Source organism: Meriones unguiculatus, chromosome 3 (assembly GCF_030254825.1).
Source record: "Meriones unguiculatus strain TT.TT164.6M chromosome 3, Bangor_MerUng_6.1, whole genome shotgun sequence".
Lineage (NCBI taxonomy): Eukaryota > Metazoa > Chordata > Mammalia > Rodentia > Muridae > Meriones > Meriones unguiculatus.
The window spans coordinates 168695115-168721594 of NC_083351.1; the positions used below are offsets into that span (position 1 = coordinate 168695115).

The window sequence follows — 26480 nt, forward strand, 5'->3', positions numbered from 1 at the left end:
CTTGGAAATGTTTTAATCATTTTCTTCCTGAACGCTAACAAAGTGACCGTGTTCTTTCATTTCTTCCTTGGGGGCTTCCTTAGGAAAGGCTACTTTTCCTTGAAAATTAGCGACCAGCAATTCTTCTCCGAGCCGCAGCTGATCAACATACAAGCGTTTTCAACCCAGGTAATAAATAATAATGCCCAGCAATGCACACGTTTACAGGTCCCCTGTCCTCAAGAGCAAATCCAGAGCTTCTGAATCGTTAAAAAAAATAATTGAGCTGTGTTGATCTTCTCATAGTTTTACGTAGAAATGCTGTTTGGTTCCATTTTAGTTCTTTGCAAAATAGTAATTTCTCATGCATCTCTGCCCTGTGTGTCTTTCATATGATACTCAGTTGAATTGCATGCCAATACGATGCAATATTGTCCCCAGTTTACAGATGAAGGAACTAGGGAACCAGACTACATAGTTTTTTTTTTTTTGGAGTGATCTACCTACTAAAAGTCAAAGTTGAGTGTGGAGAGCTGGCTTCACAGTCTGAGTTCTAGATCCGGCCCTGTTTGCACCTTGCTGAGCTAAGCCTGCAGAATAACTTAAAAGTGTCCCAGTTGTTAACATATTCTTTGTTCTTTAGTAGTTTGTTTTCTCTCTACGGCCGCCTCTCAGGGGTATAATATAGTTCAGTACTTAGATGGTCCTTTTAGGAGTCTACTTAAGTGAAGTGTCATTGTGGTCATGAGCCAAAGATAGACCTGAGGAAATCATTGCAAAGGTGAGGAAATTCAAGAAAATGGCCCTCGCATTCATGTCTCTTCACTCTCTGAGAAGTTATACTCACAGGTCCAGAATCCATACAGAAGTAGAAGCTCTGAGCACTGGACAAGAGGGAGTGAACAGGAGAAGTGTACAAAAAGAATAGGAACACACACACTCACAGTTGTAGAATTCTCACTAGGCAAGCCTATGTGATTAGTCTAAGGGTGCACTAGTTTTACATATTTATCTCCATACACTGAACAGCAAGAAGATGAGACATCATCTTCAGAAATAATACACCAATTACCCAGACTTATCTCTTCAGTCCCAAAGTAAAACTGACCATAGTCTGGAATAACAGCAAAAGCTTATTGAGCAGTGACTGCTAAGTGACAGTAATAACTGTTTCTGCTCTTCTTTAATGACACTGTCACATCACAGTAACTTGTCACTGAGGAGAGATTAGAATGATCCTAATTTAAGTATATAAATCTTGCTTTAATTAAAGCTAACACATATGACTCTAAACAGGGGCCAGACTTGAGATCCGGTCACTTAGATGTTCTTTAGAACTTAAACTCGGATGTTGTATTTGATCTTCTCATCCGAGACAATACAGTTTGGCCAAGAAAAGATCTGGGGTAGATATTGACAAAACCTACCCTGAGATGATGTGTTCCCACAGTTCCCTGGGTTTTGTTTCTTTCTCCATGGACAAATAATAATTGCATGTTTTAGTTTTATTTATTATATGATATGCCATTATCAACTTAACTTTTTGAAGATGGAATTTTAGAAAGGAGTTTTACTTATTTTTAATTATTTTAAGTATGTGTACTATTTCACTGCCATCTTGACCCTGAGATTTTCTCATGTAAGTTGATTTGGTATTTTCTGTTTACACACTTTGATATCACCTTTGACCTTTCCCATTTCAGAATGTGAGGGTTCTTTTCTCTGTGTGGACTCACACACAGTGTTACAGAGTTCTCTGACAATTTTGAGTAGGTGGAACATTGTGTGATTATGATAAAAATGATGGACCAGTTACATATTACATTGGTGGATGATTGTGAGTTCCAGGAAGCTAGGAGTGGGGTGCTGGTGTGATTTTTAAAAGACATTTGGGTTGAAGAAGGCAGTGTGTTGAGAAAAATCCTAGACAATTCAACGTCAAACACAAAATCAATAATGTTTTCCTTGACTTCTGGCCTATAGATCTCTCTCTCTCTCTCTTTTTCTCTCCCCTTTGACTTTCTTCCTTCCTTCCCTCATTCCCTCTCTTCTCTCTCCATGTGTGTATGTGTTTTCTGCTGTGGCTCATTAACTTTTGTTTCTGTGAAAAAAACATTTTATCTGCTTGCTAAGGTAATAGGAACAAACAGAATTCTTAGGAAAACATATTAACTTCTGCTGTGTTAGCTATGTCACAAGAATTAGGCAGGCTTTTGTCTCACCACACTATCATCTTGAATTTTGTCTGGCTTTATAAGCTGAGTTGGGGCGGGGCTCTGTTGAGAGATTGATGAGCTAACTGGAAGAATATTACCAACAGGAACTAGTGATAGCAAGGATTCAGAGAATGGAATTATGTCACTGACTCAGCATGTTGCAGTGTGACCTAGAGTGAAGGTTCACCTCCCAAACACAAGGCCCCAAATTACATATCTCTCATTAGTCTTTCCTGGATTAAGACATCTGATTGCGTTTCCTGACACTGAGCTGTGTTCTGCTACAAATGCAGGGTGTATGGTATAATCTAACATGGCTGAGAAATTAGAAACTTAAAAGCACATAGCACTTATAGATTGGGTTTTTATCAAGACTGTGGTTATGAAGTGGCTTGAGAAACCTCTAGAATCCAGAGGCTTGGCATAACCCCAGTCACTATGGCCCAGCACACCTCTGACAAATAATATTTTCATGGAATAGGTTGGACTTTCATGATTTTCTGAAAGGAGTTTAATCGGGTTAGATACACCGCTGTCTTGTCCAATGCATTAACCTAGCAAATGACTCTTGTTCCCACTTGCCTTCGACTCCACAGGCCCCATATGTGCTGAGAAATGAGGTCCTGCATGTCAGCAAAGGGGAGCGGGCAGCCATCACCACCCAGCTGCTTGACATCCGGGATGATGACAACCCACAGGATGTGGTCGTGAACGTGCTTGATCCTCCGCTTCATGGCCAGTTGCTCCAAACACTTCCAACCTCTGCAGCCCCTGTCTATCAGTTCCATCTGGATGAGCTCTCCAGAGGCCTCCTCCTCTATGCTCACGACGGCTCAGACAGCACCTCGGATGTTGTAGTGTTGCAGGCCAATGACGGACACTCCTTCCAAAATATACTGTTTCATGTGAAGAATGTGCCCAAGGTCGGTGTCATCCCTAGGGTTACCATTTCCTTGTGTCTACCTGTGAAGTTTACCCATGCAACTATTTTGGCAATGCTCATAAAGTTAGGCTATGATGAAGTACTCATTTATTTGTTCCAGCAAGGCATCTCACAAATAAGAGCAGTATATTTGATAGATCCACTTTTGACCTAAAAAAATTCTCTACTGGCCTGAAGCCCTGAAACTGTTTTGTATCCACTCTTACTTTTGTCGCCTGCCTGACCCTGATCACGGGACTCAAGGCACCTCTGTTTCTGTTGTCTAGTTATCTGAATTAATGAACAGGAGTAGGCGCAAACATTCTATTAGCCGAGCTGAAGTAAGATGAAAGAATGTGAAGAAACTATTGGCAACCACAGGAGTTGTCTTGAGTGACAGGGATGTGTTCCCCGTCCGGAGTCACTGACATGCCACCTTTGTACATTTTGCCAAGTCCACAAGCACCTTCATGCTGTCCCTTCAGTCACCTTGCTTTTTTATGATTGTCCCATCCTAACAATAATAGTTGTAAGACCATGGGCTTCCTGTAGAATTATACCCTCCCTCGCTGAAATTGTAACTGAATACACAGCCATTCTATACACTTTTGTCCATGTCCTATGCAAGATACTCTTGGACACTGCGGCTAAGATAGATGTTTATGGCATCTCAAGGGATGCTGAGCTGACCTATTCAGGAACAAACACTCCGACCAGCGTTTTTCAAAGCTCGTTGCTCTTCAGTGACAGCCCTTTCCTCAGCCTGACAAGAGGCTCTTTCCCATGGTAGTAAATTTTGAAACACTATATTTAGCTTTTCATGCTACATATCACTATCACTGTCCATGGAGATATTATTGATGATTGGCCAAAGAGAGATTTGCTTGCCACATTCTCCCCAGTGGTCACTCAAGGCAAGATGGTGCCCTTCCTTGAATCTCATATGCACGCTAACTTGCTCCTGCTGAAAGTGGTGATGGAGTGTGTGGAGACTGATTGTGCAGCAGAGCTGGTAAATGGCCACCCTGTAGCTAATTCTAATTATCACCCTCTCATGGTCGCCTGTGGAAGTGAGGTTCGGTTCTGGGAAGATGGAGTTTAGACAGATGCGGAAAGTTTGCTCTTCTTCTTTCTTGGTTTTCTTCCAAAGTCTGAACTGGGTTTCATCACAACATTCACCAGCGACTTTCATATCATGGTTCCAATCTGTGTTTGGAGCTCGGCTCAGTGCATTGCACAATTTTGGTCAGGTTGGCCCATGATGGAAGGGCATTTCTCGGGTTTTCCCTGCTTTGACTACTAAAATAAAGAAGAATAGAATTTAATTTATAAGGAGTCAAGAACATGAAACACAGATTTCCATTCCTTGCATGCCTTACCCTTGTGAGTCCTGTAGAGAATTTCTGGGTCTGTTGATGATTGCTGAAAAGTGAGTTTAGTGATGCCCTTTCTCCCTTTACCTTCTCATCCTACCCATCCTCTATAGTACTGAGCTTCCCTAGCCAGACATGTGACCATGGCTCAGAACTGGGATACTGGTAGCCTGAGCCTCAGCATTACCAGAATGTGCTAATAATAAATTTGGCTACATCCATGATTATAGTATGCAAATATCTACTACTTTTCTTTTAGGAATTAAAATAAATACTTCTTTATACCTTTTTATCCTGCCCAGCTGAAAGGTTGGAATATTGGTTGTGTGGCCTGATTTCTTCTAAAGGAAATTATAGCATGAGTAGGAAGGCTTTTTGTTTGTTTGGTTTTTAACATTTACTGGACACTAAAACTTGATGTGAATTATTCCTTTTAATCTTCCCATTTGTTCTGTAGTGTTTGTACAATTATCTCTTACTTGCCAAAGGAAGAAACTAAAACAAAAGGAGATTTGGAAATAGTCATTGTCACAAAGGTTTCCCACACCGGAGCTAAGATTTCATTTCAAGTATGTCTGACTCCCACACTCAGCCAGTGGTTCTTTTCATTATGGCTTGTAGCATTCAGTTTTTTTTTAATGCATATATAATCTCATTGCCTTGATGGATTAAATGAAGACAAAAATTTATTCATTTTCTTGGTGTCCTGTCCAAGCAAGCTGGGCCGCAAACTTTCTGGAACCTTTCCTCTGGATTCCCCACAGCTTATTACAAGAGAGACTATTTATAATCACAGGTCTACTGGGTCCAGGAAATAAAACTGGCCTCCTGTGTTACAGTGGCTGGTGCATGTAGTTGGATATGATTGTGTTCATTCTAAGAGCCATTTCTGAAGACAGGCATGAGTATTCCTTCCCTGAGGCTGCCTGTGTTAAATCTGGGAAAGAGCCATCTACTTGATGGTATAAAGTTGGTGGCTTTAATGGAATGGATGAGGACATTAGAATTCCTTATGAACAGATTACACAAGTGAGTCCCTATCTTGTTCACTGGAAAAGTTAGCCTGTTTTTCTGTTCTTTCTCTGATGGAGCAAGAGAAGGAAGCTTTGTAAGAGGAAGCATTAATTTAGTTTTACTCTCTGAGCAGAGCACCTTTTATGTTTTTGTTGGCTGAGTGGCTGTGCGCAGAAGGGTGTAAGGGCTTGAGCAAGATGGGTGGCTATGTCTCTGTCTCCCAGGTGCTCTGTGCCAGGTACAGAAATGCTTAGGGCACCTCTGCTGATGCTGGCAAGGCTCTGCCCGACTAAGCAAAGAACTGTGAGTTCAGTCCTGTTTTTCAAGCTGTGTACTACTTCACCCAAACTTGGCCTGATGGTAAATAAACTCAACTGGCCACTTCCAGGAAGTTGCTGAGCTACTATGGAGAAAATAGAATCAGGAATGATGTCGAAACATGTTTTAGTGGAGCAGGAGGCAGAAGGGGGAAAAAATTAAAAAGTGGTAAAGAATGATGTGCTGAACAGGTTTTCATTAATTGGGTTTATGAGGAGGCTTGCCAAACCCAAGCCTGCTAGAGATAGATGCTTCTAACAAATTTCCACTCCCTGCAAGGCCTTCAGTGTGGGCCAGGGAGAGTCAGCTCTGGTGGATGGTTCTTCGGTTGGATTTTCAAGGAACTACATCCTTTCCTTAATTACAATACCTCTGGAAACCATGCCTTCTTTCTACTGTGGCATCCAGTCTAACAGTCTTACTGATCTCCTTTGTTATTTGAACAGTTTTTTTCTGCAGCTAACTAATGCTTTAATGTTAAAAATCCCCTCAATGTCATAGTAATAACTGGCTGGGAAACTCTGCCTCTGAGAGTCCTTTCTGCTATGAGATTGTCTGTACGTGGCTTAAAATGCCCTACTTTGTATTTCCTTCAGTTTCGCTCATGCCTCTCACTGATGCTTTTATGGGGACACAGTTACATATAATTCTTTGTGTGAATTTAAAATGTCAGTGGTGGAAAAATGTTTGAGAGATGAGTAAGCACAGCCAAATCCCTTCCAAATATCAGCTTTCCTTTTTTAACAAGCTATTTAGCTTGTTACATCCATTGTCTCATAGGGCACACACGGATAAAATTTTTATTGACTTAAATATTGGAATCCACACCAAGCAAAGGTTATATGCTCCTGACCTGAAATAGCCAGCCTCTAAGTCCTTGTTGATAAACAACAACAACAAAAAAAACCACCTGGTTGTCTTCCATTTTCTTCTCCTGCTGGCCGAGTTCATCTCATGGCTTCTACATCACTTGTTTTGTCCCTCGGGTCCATAATGTCCTGCACCATTAAACTGTTAAATCTATGAACTCCTGAAAATGAAGGCATATTTTTACAGAATAAGTTGGCAGTGGGGAGCAATGGGTGGGAGGCAGGGGCAGGACAACTAGCCAACTAGCCATTTGCTAAATGGTAGAGTTTTGAAAACTTTGCTCTAGATTCTTTGGGCCCAGAATTGGACTATGGTATCATTTGAGCTAAAGTTTCATTATTTATGACTCCATAAATAATGGGGAGGGGATTGTATTTTGTTTTAAAGGATAGAAGCTTGTGCTTTTTACTGTGCTTCACAACGTTAATATTTTTACTCGTAATACAATATGTAATGGCTAAATTTTATTACAGGCATTTTTGTCTGCCTATTGTTCTATGAAATGAATTAGGAGACCTACTTAATTTAAAGCACTACTTTAATCATGTCCTCGATTTTACTCATTGGGATTTCATTGCCTGCTAATGTACTCTGAGGGATACATAAAACATCACAGGGCAGGATTGTTCAACTAGTGGTATAACTAATTTATTGAGCTGATGGGGATGTGCAATAGAGGGAAGCTGTAAGGAGAAAGGGAAATTCCAAAATATCAACAATGAGGGGGAGATAACAGCTATAGAAAAGATGTTTTGCATTCTGTCCATCTCTTGAATATTTCCCTCCTCTTCCCAAGAGAAAACATTAGAAACAACCAAGGTCAAGATGAATGTGAAGGTTATTATATTTTTTTCAAAACAATGAGTAAAGCATAAAAGCCATATATATTTAATATTTATAAACATGATGAATTTGGGGCTAGAAATATAGCCAGGAAGCCACCATTGCTTCAGAGTCATAGACGCCATCACTTCCCAAGGTCTCCTGTGGATCTCTTAGCATTGCTGCTAATCTTTCTAGTCAAGATACTTGTCAGTCCTCTTAGCAAACATAGAAATCTATGCTGCATCATGGGTAACACTTTATAGACTCTAATGACAGTCAATGCTGCTTTGCTCTGTGTGTGCTTTCTCCTTCCATGTTTTCACATTGCTAATTAACATGCTTTCATTTCAAATTGAAGAACTCAGCATTTCTTGTCAGGCAGGCCAACTTGTGGTCAACTGTAGTAGCTTTGATGTGGTCAGAAAGTCTCTCATTTCTGAATGCCAGCCTGGTCAGTGAATTATTCTTGATTTACAGTTTTATCTTTCATTGCTTTAATTGTATAATTCCACTCTCTGGTCATGAGGAATGATGGCTGTGTAATCTGGGATCCTGTGAGGTTCCCCTGTGTGTGTTGGGTTAATTTTCCTGGTACAGAACTCTTTCTTTTGAAAACTTGACGATCAAATGACAATTTCTTCAGGTTCAATTGCTTGGAATCCTCTGAGCTTTGATTTGAGTGATTTGAATGAGCATTTCCCACCTCAGGTTTGGAAAGTTTTCTGACATTATTTCTATACATGAGGGTTTACTCTTTACAGCTCTTTTTTTCTTTTTATTCCTCAGACTGGATGGTTTCAAATGATCTGTTGCAGCTCACTCATTCTTTTTTTCCCTCTCTTTCAATGAATAAGTCTATTGAAGCTCTCTTTAGTTTTTAATTTCATACAGTTAACTATAGCTTTATATTTCTCTTAGAATTTTTTTTTTTAGTGGTTGTTGGCTTTGGTAGACTTTTCATTGTGTTTGTCTATTGCTTTCCTGACTGATGTTTAGTTTGCTGTCTGAGTCTACTTGTTACTCATACTTTTTTGATATTATTGTTTTGCATTCTTTGTCAGTTTGTAGGCCTCTATTTCTTTAGAGCCAGCCCCTGTAGATTTAGTGTCTGCCTTTAGTGCTATCATGTTTCTTTGGCCATCTTTTCTGTGGTCCATGAAATTATGCATTTGAAGAGACATTGACTTCACATAGTCTTTACTGTTTGGCTTCCAGAAAAAAATTAAAAAAAAAAAAAAAAGACTGCCAGCACTCAGTTCCAGCTAAAGATTTTGAAGTTCTCTCAGAACGTAGTCTCTGAACGTACCCTTTCTATTTCTCTTGATCTCTCTTCGAGGGTTTTTTTAAAAACCATGAAGCCGAGCTTTGTGCTGAAAAGTCTCCCTATGACAGTGCCCTGATGTGTTCAAGGTCAGCTGTTGGCTGTGTGCCATCTAAGGAGTGTGCACTGCCTGCAACACTTAGAACTTTGGCTGTGACAGGGGCTGTGTGGGACTAGTAGGGGAATGCCTTAGTTACTTTTCTATTGCTGTGGTAAGTCACCACGACTAAGGCAAGTTATTGAGGAAAGAGTTTCAGAGGGAAAGTCCATACCATTGTGGTAGGTTGAACAAGACTGGCCCCCATAGGTGCTTAGCCATGATGGAATGGCATTGTTTGAAAGGATTAAAAGGTTTGGGATGTGTGGCCTTGTTGAAGGAAGTATGTCTGGGGTGGGGATGGGGACTTTGAAGGTTTTAAAATTAATTTATTTATTCACTTTACATCCTGATCTCAGCCCTCTCCTTTCCTCCCAGTTTCTACCACATACACACCCCTCTCCCCATCCTCCCCTCTCCTTCTCTTCAGAGAAGAGGGAGGTCCCATGGGTAACAATCCACCCTGGCACATTAAGTCAGTGCAGGACTAGGTGTATTCTCTCTCACTGAGACCAGGCAAGGCAGCACAATTAGGGGAAAGGGATCCAAACACAGGCATCAGAGTCAGAGAGAACCCCCACTCCAATTGCTGGGGGACCCACATGAAAACCACGCTGCACATCTGCTACATATGTGCAGGGGACCTAGGCTAAGACCAGCCCATGTATGCTGTTTTCTTGGTGGTTCAGTCACTCTGAGCCCCCATGAGCCCAGGTTAGTTGACTCTGTAGGTCTTATGGAGTCCCCCATTCTCTCAATCATTCCCCCGACTCTTCCATAGAACTCCCCAAGCTCTGTCTAATGTTTGTCTGTGTGTCTCCATATCTGTTTCCATCAGCTGCTGGGTAAAGCCTCTCAGAAGAATTATTTAGGCTCCCGTCTACAAGCACAGATGAGGAACATTAATAATGTCAGGGATTGGTTTATTCCCTTGGAATGGGTCTCAAGTAGGGCCAGTCTTTGGTTGGCCATTCCCTCAACCTTTAAAAGCCCATACCAGGTTCGGTGCCCTCCTCACTCCCATTCGCACCCCTGTGGATCAGAATGTAGCTCTCAGCTACTTCTCTAACACTATACCTACTCTTGCCATGATGACAGTGGACTAAACCTCTGAAACTGTAAGCCATCCCTCAGTTAAATGCTTTCTTTTGTAAGCATTGCCTTGGTCATGATATCTCTTTACTACATTAGAACAGTGACTAAGGCAATCATCATGGTGGGGAGCATGGCAGTAGACAGGCAGGCCTAGCACTGGAGCAGTAGTCGAGAGCTTACATCCTTATCCACAAGCACAAGGCAGAGAGAGCTTATTTGGAATGGTACGGGCTTTTGAAACCTCAAATCCAGCCCTCAGTTACAGGCTTCCTCCAACAAGGCCACACCTTCTAATCCTTCTCAAACAGTTCCACCAACTGGGACCAAGTATTCAAATATCTGAGCCTAAGGGTGGTGTTACCATTTAAACAGAGAAGCTACAATTAAAATGAGGTTCATGGATAGAGCTCTTGGTGGATTTCACAAGCTGGTTACTATGACTTTTTGCCATTTGTTGAGCTATACAAAGTTGTTATTGAAAACGCCACTTCCTTTCTCCTGCTCCTACAGGTCCCAGAATATTTAGCTCACTCAGGATTTGGCCTTTAGATGCCATCTCATGAAGCAAAGGATTCTCATGTTTTCTCTGAGGAAAAAGACAGATGAAATGGTACTCTCCATATGCTAAGCTGTATTGTCTTGGAAGAAAATGATATGAGGAAATGGAACTTGCCTTGTTTTCTCCAGTTCATTAACTCTTGGAATTTTTTTTCTCCATCAAGGTTTTAGACCCTCTCATTTAGATGCCAGGATTCCTGTGAACATATTTTTGTGTGTGTGTGTGTGTCAGTAGTTGTTAAAATTAAAGTTTTTGTGGAAGCTTGAAGACTGGAATCTTCTATAATCTTGTTGATGTCAAGAATTATAGGTCTTGTTCCTAGTAATTGTTTGTTTCTTCTTAACTACTAGCAGAATAATTGAAAAAATGGCAGCATTATTTTTTTTTTAGAAGAAACATTCAGAATGTTGCAATGTATCCTGGGCCATTCTCTTCCTGAATTGGCATGCCTTCATATTTTCTAGGCAATTTAAAAAGTGAATATTCAGACTTAGGAGTTCTTATTCAGCAGATCTGGTATGGTACCTGAGATATTTTTAAAATCCTAATGGGCCCTCCCTCTGCTACTAGAAGAACATACTGTTCTTGAAAGATGTACTGTCTCCTAAATGGTTGCAGTCTTCCCAAGAGCCATAGAGAAATGTCCTTACAAAGGGTTGCAGAGATAAAGACATAGCAAAGAGCTGTCTGGGGAAGGTGTGCTGAGGTCACCATGCTTTCTGGCTTGGGATGTGAAAGCTACATGGCCTGATTAGCCAAATAATGTGGTTATTGGTGCATAATTGATATCTACAACCAAAGCCAAAGTTGACTGAGCTGCTTCTATTACAAAGATTTCTAGCAATTAGCAACCCCAAGCCCAAGTGTACCATGATATCTAAAATGGTCACAGCAGAGAGCCTTTGCTCTCAGAATTTTGGCACATTATAAGCAATGTTTTAGTAATGCTTTTCAGGTTTCTATAAATAATACACTATAATCATTTTAAAAGGAGAAAGTTCTCTGGAAATTGGCACTGAACATCAACTATGGTAAGAAGGAGCCTTTTCCTGTTCTCCTGGATACCACTGGACTCCATTTTAGGGTATGTGGATGTGGTGGAAATAGCTATCACTCTTTCTGGGGGCGAAATATACAAGTGCCAAGAACATTGGCACTACCCCTTCCAAAAAGTGTCCTCCTGAGAGGGTGTCCGCTCTGCTATTGAGTGGCGTATTTGAAAGGAGCAGAATTTGGAAAGCCATCCCTTCCCAAACGCCCAATTTTAAAATATTGGGTTCGCTGGTTTGTGAAGTACGAAAACAAAGTGAGACTGGAACACAGGAGCCTCACTGATCTTATTCCTGGGAAAATGTCAGTCGTGGAGCTCAGGGAGAGGGGCACAAATCCGTAAATCAGGCCTGGCAGTGCTTTACAATGGCGTCCGCTTCAACAATTGCAGTGGTTGGCCTCCCCAGAGTGCTGAGCAGGGCTTCCAGCAGGGCACTGCCAGCAATTGCTGCCTCAGTTTCCATCAGTCCCAGGGCCTGTTAACCCTGCCTCTTCAGTGGAATCTTACTCTCTTTCCCCCTCAGCTACACCCTTGTACTCCTTCATCTTCTTTCCCCTGAGCCTTTGCACGAATGGGTAGAATGCTTTCTATGACTCCACCTTTATACAGTATTAGTCACTGCAGTTTTTTGGCCTTGGACTCCATCTTTCTAAATCGGGCTAGTGATCTTGTTTCTTTCCCTCTGTCTCTAAGTTAAATGGAGACTTCAGCATGGCCTTTTCTTCTAGCCTTCCTTAAGATGGTATCACTTTTGGTCTTGCCTTTCTTCGCTGCCTAAGTTCTGCTGTTACCAACCATTGGATGTTTTGCTGTGTGTACAGCATATGGTCTCCACCTTTGCATGATAAGCTAACCCTGTGCCTAGAATATGTTGCATCACTTGTCTTCTTAGGAAGCCAGTGCCTTTTTTATTAAAAAATGAAATGGTATTTCCTTCAGAAAATCTTCCTGAAACTCCATTCTCTCTTCCCTGAGGGTACCCTCCTCAAGCTTCTTGTAGAGTGCCATTGGGAAGCATCTTCCCATCTCTCCCTAGGCTACATGCTCTGCAGTTGGTATGTTTCTAGGTAATTCACACTCGTAGAGAAGGAGCTGCCATATTATCTGTGCTTAAGGAATCACTCAAATAATGTGTGGAAGGTGAGGACCAAAAGACAGGCAGAAAAGAAAGAAAGAAATGGAGAGACTTAGTTTCCTGGACAATAGAAGTTATTTATTGATGATAAATGAAAAAAAAAACATTCAAGTATATATAGACATGTGCACATATCTATACCTAAAGTCCACACGTGGCCTACATGTGGCCCACAGTGTAACTGTTGAGATGTAGGCTGCTCTTCCTTGCTGGATGATCTTTAGCAACAATATGCTCCTACTGACTTGAATTTTTGAGGAGTCATTTTTCTGTGTATAGATGGACCCAGTGCTGTACTTCTCTTTCATTCTAGAATGATGGCGCTCTGCGGCTCGTGACTAACTCTATGGTGTGGGTTCCCCAAGGGGGGATGCTGAAGATCACCAACCGAATCCTGCAGGCTCAAGCTCCCGGCGTCAGAGCTGACGATATCATCTACAAGATCACACACGACCACCCCCAGTTCGGTAACGTGATTCTTTGGCGTGATTTTGTTTTTGCATCCAGAGGGCAGGATTTGGATTTGCACCATGCCGTGTGGCAAGGCTGTGATTCAAAGGATCTGAGCTTTCAATGATCCACACGCCTCATTGAACGACAGAGTGATCAATCGTGGTAGCTCCCACACTGTACATGCTTATGAGCACCTTACCAGTACGTCGTCTCTAATATCTAAGACGATAGTTTTTAAGTAATTTTACCTTGCACATGAGATTAGGGAGCACCTTTTTGATAGCCACATAGATAACACACATTGCATGAATTTCAAAGACCAGGCTATCTAAAGCTGTCTCTATCCCCCCAGACCCATCTATAGACTTCCTATATTTTTATTTTAAAATTTTTACTGCATTTATTTATTGGGTTCATGGAAGAGAATATGTGTGCCCACAAGAGCACCTACATGCCCTATGTCTGTCTACCATTCTGTCAGAGGACAACTTATGGAAGTTATTTTTCTCTCTCTGCCATGTGAGCCCCAGGGTCAAGCTCAAGTTGCCAGATGATCATACTCAGTAGCCAGCTGCTTCACCCACTGAGCTGTGTTATCCACCCAGGCTCTTAGTAAGGGTTAAAAAGAAACATCACAGAAATATTAATAGTCACCATTGTTACTGTTCCAAAAGAGATAACGCATGTAAATACCTAAGCTATTTCCTGTTGACATCACCTGGAAATACAGTTCTGTAAGACTTACACTGAAGTATTGCTCACAACTGCTCCCAAATAATGTCTCCCCCTTCCAGCAGCAGAAGCAATCTTTGCATTTGCACAGAGGTGGGGCAAGGGCAGCATGTGTCCACGCCCATCACTCGATCTTCTTGAACCTGGCACTCACAGTTTGGGGCTAGGCTAGCAGCAAGCAAGCCTCATACATCTTCCTGTCTCCATCCGCACAGCACTGAGGTTACAGGCATGCACAAGATCATGGCTGGAATGTTAACAGTGGGTGCTGGGATTCAAACTTAGATCTTCATGCTTGTGCAGCAAGCCACATCCTCAGCCCTTGGCTAATATTTTTGAAGAGAACTGTTCAGCTATTTGTGGACTCTTGCTTGCTTTGGGACCATTTCTTATTTTGGGGTTAGGGTTTGATTTTTCTGCTCTTGATGTATTGTACGGCAGACGTAAGGTATCACGGTTTTATTGTGGTTGCAATAACTTCAATCACTTGGTTAAGGTGATAGCTGCCAAATTTCTCCACTACAGTTATTTTTCTCCTCTCCGTAATTAGTAAGTGTCCTGTTGTCAGGGTACTTGCACTGCTGAGAGCGAGCAAGGTGAATTCTCATATCATAAGTCCTTTTCATCTATAAAGCCTCTGACTCTTGTGATGTATTAAATTCCCCAACTTTGTCTCGATTATTAAAGGACAGAAATTAAGCTCCCAGATCCCATAGAAATAACCCCAGTATTTCATTAAATATTAAACAGAACAACGCTGAATTAAATGGTTTTTAGGCAGATGAAAGTTTGCCATTTCAGCTTAATAAATGCTTTATTGGGACCCTTTTCTATCATAACTTTTAATTAACTTCTCATGAACTTAATCTCTGTGTGTCCATTTCCCCCGACTAATAATAATCAAAATATGTTACCCTGGAGAGCCATTCAGGAGTAAAAAAGGTGGTGGGAGCTAGACACCCATAGAACACAAATCTACTCACATTTCTCTGTCCCAGTGAGATGCACTGATGGCCCTCACCTCATGGCTTCTGATTGTAATGAGTTCCCGCATCACTTTAGAACAGAGGTTCTCAACCTGTGGGTCATGACCCCTTTGGCAACCTTCAAAGTATTTACATCATGATTCATGACCGTAGCAAAATTATAGTTACGAAGTAGCAATGAAAAGAAGAGTGTTATAGTTGGGGATCAGCACAACACGAGGAGCTGGGTTAAGGTGACAGAGCATTAGGAAGGTTGAAAACCACTCTTCTAGAATCTTCCATGTGGCTGTAAGCTTTTTGTGAAGAAATGACATTGGTCAAGGGAGCATAAATTACTTTTATGCTCTAAGTATAAAGGACCTAAATTTAGCCAGCCATGATGATTATAACCTGCATTTCCAGGGCTTTCGAAGCTGAAACAGGAGGATTGCTACTAGTTTAAGATCCAGGCTAACTTAGATTAGAGTGAGACAAGAACTCAAAAAACCAAAAATACTTAATTCAACCATTTCCAGACTCACCATTACTTGCAAATATATCTCAATCAGTTGATTGACACATCTATTCTTAGTGCCATTATAAGGTTGGAAGTTGTTTGTTGAAATACCTTGGGCATCATTTGAGAGCTAATCTCACTCTAAATCACTGTAGCTCTAAATCATTTATCATAACATAAAAAAGTATTAATAAAAATGGTCTCAATGAATTTTTCTCTTCAAAATTCTTCCTTAAACATGACCTTAAATACACAATAAATCCCAGGCAGAGGTGACTACGGTTTTCATCCTAGAATTTTGCATAGGAACTATGTCTTCCCTTTTTTTGGTAGTATCAGAGAGAAAGCAATGGTAAGGAATTACATAAAATAGCAGCTCTCCCCTCTTCATGAGTATGTCACCAAGCCCTCGTGGTTTCCCCTTGTCTTCTCAGGTAATTTCTCCCAAGGCACCCATATTCAACGTGCCCAGTGACAAACTCCCCATAGTCAGTGCACCAGGCCTATCCTGTGCTCTGGCCATCAGTGGCAGCCACACTGGTCTTTTCTCTCCCTCCTCTCTTGTCTCCACATCTGTGAACTGGCAGCTTGCGTTGCTTGTGTCTCCTGTGTCTGCTTGTTTCTTCGCAAATCATGCCTCTGCTGCCTTAGTTCAGGTCTTCAAACCAATGCTCACTTTTGCACTAACATCCTGATTGGTCAGACTGTCTATATAAATGTTAACCGACATGGCCACCTCGAATAGAATAAACTCTGGCCTCCTTAACAGTATTTTCAAGCCTTACTGACCATCTGTATTCCAGTCAACAGTTCCGTGTTCCAAATCCATGGACACCACTCACAAGTAGAAGCTTTTCCAGTGGCTCCTCATCTTCAGCATTAGCAGTGGAGCCTGCATCTGGGTGTTCTGTGGGTCCTCTCTTCCTAAGGACCTAATAGACTCTAGTAGATGGTACCTAATAGGTACTCAAAGACTATTAATTTGAAATTGTTGCTGCTAGCCAGTATCCTATAATACTCGTGAACCTGTGTTATACAGAAGTGATGTTTTCATTGACAATGTATCTATTCCATTAGGTGTTGTCAGAGAAATTGGGCTTTTACGTTGTGAAGCAGGCAAGCTAAGAAACCAAGCGTAGGGTATTTTCTGTCCCACTCTTCTCATTTTCATTGTGGCCATTTCCTTTCAGAGTATTTCACAACTGTGCTGATACATGAGCAGACCTGATGCTGGGAAGCCATGTCTGTGCACAGCATCTTATGATGGGAATTTTCACTGGGAGAGATTCATGGTAGAATTGTTCACTTAGAAGCAGATGACAAGTAAGACAGGAGAACTGGAGTAAGTCTAGTCTATTCCCCACGGCTCTGTGGAGAAGAGTGGTGATGTTTTTCTCCTGTTTCAGTATTTCACCATCACCCAGTGTGCCTTGCTCAGCTTTAACTCGAATTTAGTGCATATCAGTACTTGGAGTTAGAAGGCAGATTTCTCTGGAGTAATGAGCATAATGCTACCAGTTTTGGAAATAGAAATGTGCTGTCAGTTATCTAATATGCTTAGTGTATTAAGACTGGGCAACCGCCGACACAACACTTTAAATACACACACACACACACACACACACACACACACACACGGTTGTCCCTCTTACTATAAAATGTCAGAGTAGCTTGTTTGACGTTCATTATTAGGTACAGAACACAGCCTGCTTTCAGAAGTTTATCCACTTCTCCGTGTGGTCTCTCTCCACTTGTAGTCATATTCTTGTGAAATTTCAATTGTTTCTAGAGGGCTTCTGTGTCTGTGATACCACCTGAAGGTGCTAGTCACTTCAGGTGAGGGACAAGCCTTAAAGACAGGTGGGCGGTGTTTGGATTTAGATTTCCTTGCTTCAGTTCAAGTAAAATGTATCAAATGAAGGGGCAGGAAATGCTGAGTTCTCTAACACTGACACATGTACAGAAAATGGTAAGGATTGGAAACAGAGCTTCATGGCCAAGAATATGAACTTTCCATTCAAATCCCTGCTTATCTGATGGCCCCTGGCAGGTCTCGGAGCCTCTCTGAGACTAAAGACATTTCTCTGTAAGAGGTACGGTGACATATTCACATAGGCGCACAGAAGCCACAGTGGCCGTAACTAGCCTTCTCTCTAAGCGCCTATAGAGTCTGAAAGGTTGAGCACATCCCTTAGAAAACATGCCTGAGGCCAGAATTATTTTACATATGGAGTTTTAAAAATGTTTTGAGTATTTGCAAATAAGTGATGAGGTATCTTAAAGATGAGACTCAAATCTAAGCACATACTCAATTATACTTTAAGTGTATTTTATGTATAACATAGCCTGAAAGCGAGTTTCTACATTATTATTAACACTGCCAGCATTTGAGTATAGCCTGTCATGAGAGATCTATCCTGTGTGGGATTTTCCTATATGTTGTCATGTTGGCACTCAAAAAGGTTGGGGTCTTGAGTCTCTTTTGGATCGTGGGCTTTTAGGTTAGCGATGTTCGGTCTTTGTTGTTTTTATTTTACATGTGAGCAGCGTAGCCTTGGGAGCGTGAGTAAGCTTGTGAGAGGGGCAGAGCTGGGTCTGAACAGTCAGACCAGTGACAGCTCTTCTATATGTGTCCCAGTGTCAACTAATATTGTCTCCACTGGACAGAATCCTCTCAGGGCTTCTCTTTCTGTGGCTTCTCTTTCTGTGGTGTTTACAACCTAAAGCTGTTGTTTAGACTACGTTTTTAATTACCTAGAAAGTTCCATAAGGAAATGAATCCATCCAGTGCCCGGTATGTGTCTATTTACAGCAGCCGCTACATTTAAGTCTCATTATGTAATTTTAATAGATACTAGTCAGCAACTTTATGCTTGAATTGCCCTTAAGTGGCTATTGGAGACTGGGAACTCTGTGTCTAAAGGGGACTTCAGTGATATTTATTGAGTTTTGTTAGTGTCCTTACTTTCACTTTACATAAAGACACACCTCTTCTTCAGTTTGTAAAGAAGGAGCTATGAAAAGGAAGGAGATCTCCAGTTTCCCTTTCCCAGGGATCTAATGGTATGGCCTGTGCTTCCCTAGGGGAGGTGGTCCTCCTGATGAACCTGCCTGCAGACAGTCCTGCCAGCCCTGCCAGTCCTGCCGAGGAAGGGCAGCACCTGCCTGATGGAAGAATGGCAACCCCCACCAGCACCTTCACCCAGCAGGACATCGACGAAGGCATAGTGTGGTACAGACACACAGGAGCCTCGGCTCAGAGTGACTCCTTCCATTTCCAGGTGCCCTCTCCATCCTCATAGCCCTTGTTCACAGGCTGTGTGGGCCATTTTCTTCAGTTGCCTGTCCAGGGGAGGGAAGCATAATTAATAACATTAAGAGTTTTGTAAATGTGTTTATTTGGGTAAAAAAACCTAATACGTTCTTATCTTTTATTAAAAACTGTTGACAGACAATACCATAAGGAGAACTGCAAGCAGAAGCTAAAAAAATAGGAGAGACTAGCAGGTTCAGATTGATGATTTTAAATGTTAACAAAGTCATATAACAAAAAGTAAACAAGATTGTTAAACCATTTGGAATGGTTTAAATGTTCTTAAAGGAAATCAAAGTGGTGAACTTTAATTAAGAACTATGGAGGGGAAAATAATTTTTGAAGACCAACATGAGGTATAAAAAAATGTATTCAAAAGAAAAATGGCTGGATGTGGTGGCGCACTTGGGAGGCAGAGGCAGGTGGATCTTTGTGAGTTCAGGGCCAGACTGGTCTACAAAGCGTGCCCAGGACAGCCAGAGCTACAGAGCTACAGAGAGAAAAAGAACAGAAAAGAAAATTGATGGTAATATTTATTATTGAGTAGAAGAACAGAAAACTAAGTGGACCAAATATTTGACTCAGGAGCCTAGCAAACCACAAGGAAAAGACAAGGAAAGCAAAAAGAAGAAACTGGTTAATTTTTAAACACTAGGAGTGACAAATGAGTACAAAAGCAGATTCTTTGAAGAGAATAACATTAGAGAAACCTATAGCAAGAAGGATTTAGAAATAAAACTTGAACAGAAACACTAAGATAGAAGGGACTGTGAGAGAGGAACTGTTTAAGCAGAAGACAGAATTTTATAAGACTTCAGGAAATGTATTTGTTCATGGAGATCAGCCAATACGTGTCCCTTTCAAGTCACAGGCTTTTCTTTTGTGTAAGAGTGCATTCCACTTCTAATGCCTGGCATGTGTGTTTCTGTTGCCTGACTAATTTATATTGCATAAATCAGGTGATTTTTCCCAAGAGTGGATTGATAGAAATATGGAAACTATTAAAATGAGGTTATTCTCAGCACATCGAAGGTCTGAAAACAAGCAAATGCTCTGTGCCCTTTGCTCCAGCTAACTTCTCAATTTCAGCACCTGGGAAGGCAGCAGTCCTCAGAGAATGGGTCAGTATTGAGGCAAAGACCTCAATCAAAAGAAGTCACCTCAGCAAACTGGAACCCACAGACCTGTCTCCCCCTTCACAGGGGTCGAGACAGTGTGTGGTCACTGTGGGGTCCTTCCCTGGAGGGGGATTCTAAGCACCTGCTTAAAATGACATTAAATTGCTTTGCAATTTGGTTACTGAGTGAAACAAAATAGTGAAAAATAAGCTAGAAGGTACTGATTTACGGAAAGGGGGAAAAGACTCCCTAAGGCAGATATGGTGGCACACACCTACCCTTCCAGCACATCTTAAGAGCAAAGGTAAGGAATTCAAAGTTCTCAAATACATAGCAAGTTTGAGGCCAGCATGAAATATCCAGTCTCAAACCAAACAAACTTATTCACTCGCTCACGAGATTTAGGACATACGAAGGAACATTATTACTTAGAAAGTGGGTCCCTGTAGGGTCTTCACACTTTTTACATAAAACATGATAGAAATCCTACTTAAAATAGCTTTCAAAGTGTTTGTGATATTCTTTAAGAATAGCCTGAAGAATGACAGAGTGTCATTTGGGGGACACAAGTTTATACTATACCAAATTAGCCCAATATCATCCACCCTGTGGCATGGTAGATCAAAGAGTAGTAACTATTCCTGGCTAAGGAGAAGATCAATTATGAGGTATTAGCTGGGCTTTTTAAAGAAATGATTTGGGAACTCCCTGTGGAAGCATTCAGAGGTGGGGTGGGTTGACTTGCAAAAGGGACAGCATCTTTACTCTGAGTATAAAGCAACTCTGATGCTCTCTTGGACATGAAGATGCTGCTGTCTGTTTTTTTAAAGTGTCACTACTTTGTAGGCATACCTCATATTTTGATTGGAAATTCACAGACACTTTATCCCTGTGCTAAAGTAAATGGTTAGTAACTTTCCCCATTTATCATCCGAGTGTCCTTGGAAGATTTTAAACCAAAGGGATGCTGTCATAATGTTTTCCCCCTTCCTTTCTTCCCCTTTAAAGCAGGAAATGTGATATAATGAGCTGCATAGATTTAATTCCATTTTAATGCTGACTTGCTGTCATGAGCCATCAATGCGGCCCATCTGTTGCTTTGCATGTATGACAGGATTTATGGAAGGCGAGTGGCATTTTTAAATAGAGACCGGCTACTGAGGTGTGCGCATCCACAGTCATTTTTGGTGTAAGGAAAAAAAAAAAAAAACAACAACAACTGTATATTCAGATTCTGTTGAGATGGTCTCAGAGGATATGGTCAGAAAAAAACAGCGTGGTATTTCACTATCAGTGTCTTTACTGGGAAGCTTGTATGATTCATTTGCTCTGTTAATATACATGTTTCACAATTTGACCAGTGCTGGGGTGTTTTTTGTTGTTGTTATTGTTTGGTTGGTTGATTGGTTGGTTGGTTGGGTTTGTTTGTTTGTTGGTTTGCCTTAATGATAGAAGGAAACACCTCTCCCAACTCCTAATTTCTTAAGTCTACCAAGGTCATTTTGTCCACTGGCAAGATTATAAATCCAACTGGTCCATTTATTGTTCTGACTTTGAGACACCGGTCTATCTTTTTTTAATTTTCAATTTCCTCTGACAAAGTGGAATAATAGTATGCCTTTGTGGAGAAATGGAAGGCCACATTTGGAAACAGCTGATAAGAGCTGAGCCCACAGTACATGACCAGTCGAGTATGTACCTCTGGTCAATGATCTCCTTGGAGACACCCGAGGAACCTAAAAGTTCACTGAAGGCATCTGATGAAGGCTGGGAAGATGGTTTTCATGTTGGATGCAGTGTACCCTGCCTTCTGTCACAAAGGACTCATACAACTACCTGCAGCCACACCAGGCTCTGAAGTTTTTGTGACAAGCCTGAGGAAACGATGCACACAAGGGGGACTTGAGGGACCCGTTCAGTAGCCCTGAGAGAGAGAGAGCTAGAGAAACTGAGGAAGAAAATGGGGATCTGTTTCTTCCAGAGACTCACAGTTAGCTCTGGTTGAGCTTCAGCTCACCATTGTCCCACATCAGCTCCCCCGGTGCTGGTATTACAGGCATGCACTACTGTCCTCAGCACATTTTTTTTTCAACATTTTGAAGAAAAGAAACGTTGATTTTGTGAGCACTGCCCTAACTGTAAATGTTACTAATGTGCAGTGATAAGGTTGAGGTGTGTGATTCATTGTACCAGTGTTGGTGGGTAAAGATGAAAGGAATGGAGTGAAAAACCAGGTTACAGATGCGCAGTAAACAAATTCTATAGCCATAAATGTTACCCACTTTCAAGAATGTTTGCTACTATAACAAAACATCAGCACACTGGGTTAAATAGAGAGACTTTCAAATGCATGTGAATTTAAAGATATCGTAGAAAAAGATTAATCTGAAATGATTCAGTATGTTAATAATCACTAGTTGGTGGAATTCTGTGTTTTCTTTATTTCTTTCTCTCACGGATTTTACGAAATGCTTAATATGGTTATGTAGCTCTTTTTTATAATCAGTAAATGCTCTGAAAGAAAACGTAAAGAACAGAATAAGAGTTGTGATTTTGTGCACACAGAATTCAAAGGCAGATGGCTTGGTGGGGAGGTAGAGCGTGAACAAGTTCTGGCCAGTAGAAGATGAAAGACTCACCATGGTTTTGTTTTTCAGGTGTCTAGTGCCACCGAGGCCCAGGCCCACCTGGAAAGCCACATGTTCAACATTGCAATCCTACCTCAGGCACCTGAGGCACCTACACTCTCCCTGGGGACATCTCTCCATATGACCGTGAGTTGAATGGGAAGGTTAATGCTTCCCTCTAAAACAAAGTACCCATTCCTGCAGAAGTAAAGTAAGCCAGCGCCCTGGTGTCGGATGTAGTAAATGCTTGGTTCAAAACCCAGACCCTAGAGCCAGTGAGAACAGCCCTGGGAAAATACTTCTCCCTAGCTTAAAGAGGGGACTTAGTCTACCCCGCTTCCAACCCAAGAAAAAAAAGATCATGTGGAATTATCTTGGCTATCTCCCTCCATTGCCTCCTGCCTCTCTACAGCATTCCGTAAAGCTGCAATGTCTCTCCCTGGGTACTTGAAAGAAACTTCATGTGTTAGTAATACCCCTCTAGGTTAGTTACAGCACCACCTAGCTGGAGAAGCTGTTCGTTGGATATTAAAGCCTACAAGAAGCTGACTTTCTAGGCAAGAGCTTAGCAGAGCAGGTGTTATCTATACAGAGTCAGGAAGGTGAGCATCAATTACCCAAGTGAGTACTGGGACAAGGAAGCTGGGTAGAGTAGAGGAGAGATGGCCAAGGGCTTTCAGAGCACATGTAAGAAGTAAGAAAGCTGACGATTGCAGAGAAAGAGCAAATAGTTTAATCCCCTGGAGAAGTGAGAAAAATGTAGTGGGGATGTGGAGATCCATGGCAGCCAATCCCAGAAGGCTGTGTGTTCTGTGGCCATGAATACATCCCATGTGAAGAGTGGTCATATCTACCCATGGCACATGGGATGCATGCAACTGAGAATAGCTTTAAAATAGAACCCAAGAGCAAAATCATAAACTTTCCGAAAACATTGAAAGATTTTCTTTGCAGTATTCTAATGGCTTGATTGCATAATTCTTGAGCATAAATATTGCAGATGTCAACAGTATATTGCGGTGGCAAAGGTTAGATATGCATAAAGGTGTCACCCAGACTGTTCTATAAAGCTAGTTCAGACAAGTAGAAAGTACAGAATATACTGTTACCCTGTGTCTAGGGTAAGTGGAATGCCAGGCTGCTCTTCCAGACAGAGCCATGAGTATGCAAACCCCTGTAAATTAATTATTATGGGTCCCTGTGTTAGTTAGCACCCACGTAATTACACTCCGGGTAGGATATCAGCCTCGAGCCACAACAAAGAGATCAGTGATCGTTTCAGAAATTATGGGGCTAGGGTGTGACAGAGACATAAAGGGGGGAAGCAGAAAGTTTTTAATGAATAGCTGGTATCGGCATTTCCAGCGTAAACTATAATTTAAGGAAATCATAATTCAGCAGCATTATAAAGTCTATAATTCATCATTCTGACTGGTAGAACTTGGATCAGAATTTTCTCTAAACGGTAAAGAAAAATGTGCATGCACATTTCTTGCCAAATGCGAAGCACTGTTATTTTGAGTTGAGAAGGGGGAAAATGGGCCAGGAGCCATGGCCGTGGCACCATTTGCTTTGCCATTTTTTTCTAAAGGGACTTCATCTTGCTTCAGCTTTAGTCTCTGGCTGCACATTTGCAGATTAGGTCTGGGTCTGCTTGAACCTTGGATCTCTCAAAAGTCAGTTTACTATAAAATGTGATTTAGCTTATAGGACTTAAAACATACAGAGTTGATGTTCCTTTTGGCATTAATTAGGGCTATTCCTGTGGTGCACACTTGTTATATGTGACAGAAATACAGCCCCGTTCGGTGACTGGAACTCATCTAAACACTTGAGCTTTGCACATAGTTGGTAAACTGTGAAGACATGTGGTAAATACAGATGAAATATTTTTATATGTTCCATACAAATATTCCATTGATGTGTTTGAAAGGAGCCTGCCTCTCACCCCTGCACGTATTTAGTCATTGTTTCTTCTGAGTGCTTATGACAAGTGCTGATGAAGTCACTGGAGACTCAGTGACCTTAAAACACAGTTTCTAGTTCAAGGGTCTTTGCATCCAGGTGGAGTCAGGCAAATAAATAAGCAGAGGAATCATGCTGTGATAGTCACCACAGCGGAGCAACCATTCGGGAGCAAGTAGGAGGGAGCCTGGCGCAGTGAAGCATGGCAGTGTCCCAGGCCTTCTTCTAGGAGAAGAGCTGAGCTGCTGAGTGCAATTATTTCTAGATCTGGGTTCTTCAGGTCTCAGACTTAAGTATGTAATGGAGTCACCTGAAGAGTCATTGAGATACATTAGAACTCACTCCAAGTATTCTAATTCAGTGAGTCTGGTTGTAGAACCAAGGATCTGCATTTCACAGTAGCCAAGAGCTGCGAGTTACCCAAGTGTCCATCCTAAGCAGATTAGCAAAATGTGATGTGACGTGTGTGTGTGTGTGTGTGTGTGTGTGTGTGTGTGTCTGAGCACGTGCACGCACTCACACAGTACAAGATGATACACCCATGTAATAGAAAGTAATCCTGTCATAAGGTACATCGTGGATTAACCTCCAAAACATTCAAAGTGAAATAAACCAATAAGATATGGCTCCCTTTGCACAGCAATGTCGAGTAGTCAGATTCTTAGGAAAGGAAAGCAGAGCAGTGCGGGGAGGAGAGGAAGGGAAAAAGGAAAAGCTGCCCAGTGGAAATAGAGTTTAGGTTTTTTAAGATGGCAGGGTTCTAGGGCTCTTTTGTAGAACAACATGAATTAAATAGTTAGCAATTCTCTACACTTAGAAATGGTTAGGATAATTAAAAAGGTTACAAGCAACTGGAGACTGAGAGATTTAGAGATACAGCCAGTTAGAATCCAGGAAGACCCTGGTTCTAACACTACAACTGTGCCTTTCACTGAGGTCAAGGACGTGAGCAGGCATGGCGGCCTCAGTCTGAGATGAGTTTACAAAAGGCACCGGGAGCATATAGTAGAGCCAAGATCACTGTGAAAACCTGCCTTCCATAGTGCATGCTGTGGAAAGCCAAGGTGGTGAGGAGCGAGATTCCATGTCCTGCTGGCACCCTGGCTGAAGCAGCCGGTAGGCAAGGGGAAAGCAGTGTGAAGCCATGGTGGGTGCCAGGGAGAGGCTGGCTCTGAGCAGAGTGGGGGCATGATGGGGAGAAGGGTTTGGATTCGAGATGCAGTCAGAGGCGATGTGAGTGTGATGAAAACTATCATTCTTCATCTTTGCCCAGATGTTGTAACAAAAATGTCTTCTGTAATTATTTCCACAAAGCTTAATCTCCCACTTCTTAGTATGTTTAATTGATGAATACTAACTAGCCCAAATAATTAAAATTGACTTCTTTGATATATCACAGCCTCAATACTGCTTTAGAAAATTAAGTCCTCCAATTTTCGACATAATATCCATTCTTATTAGTAAAGACATGGGATCTTTAGGTTCCAAAATAGGTTATCTTGGCCAGAACCTGTTCCCCTTTTCAGGAGTCCTAGTCTATGACAATTATCTTCTTATCACTTTATTGTTTAGAAGCATATGAATTTTCAGAAGTAGTCCATGGCACTTCGAGAATATTTGATTATGGCGGTTTTGACATTGGAAGGGGGCAAACCATACTGAACAGGGTGCTGCAGCTGTACTTTTGTCCATGTGTCTGTACCCACATGGATGGTCTGTAAACATCTTTTACGGCATATATATTTTTAATTTGTTGTCCTTACTTGTTTTATGTTAGCATAGCAGGGTGTGGGAGACCAGCTGCCACTGGAAATTCTAATTTTCTTGCTCATTACATTCCAGACCTGTGCAAGGGCCTGAAATGTGACTCTTTACTGTAGGGGATTGTCCTAACCTGCAGATGCTGCCTCTCCCCGGGACAGCTATGCCTTTGGGACAATTACAGGGCAAACTGCAGCCCTCAGCTTTTTATGGTTAAAAATAAAAATGCCACACCCTCCCACGAGCAAGAGTAA

General features: G+C 41.6%; 1 protein-coding gene across 2 annotated transcripts in view; it reads left to right on the forward strand.

Annotated features, from left to right (window-relative positions):
• The window catches only part of Fras1 (Fraser extracellular matrix complex subunit 1), a 403016-nt gene that overhangs the window by 267162 nt on the left and 109374 nt on the right, over window positions 1–26480 (forward strand). For both annotated transcript variants that reach the window (XM_060380978.1, XM_060380977.1), the window contains exons 28-32: window positions 84–168; window positions 2792–3118; window positions 13089–13242; window positions 18527–18723; window positions 22531–22647. In XM_060380978.1, the coding sequence (XP_060236961.1) occupies window positions 84–168; window positions 2792–3118; window positions 13089–13242; window positions 18527–18723; window positions 22531–22647 (880 nt within the window). The remainder of the gene's footprint in view (window positions 1–83; window positions 169–2791; window positions 3119–13088; window positions 13243–18526; window positions 18724–22530; window positions 22648–26480) is intronic.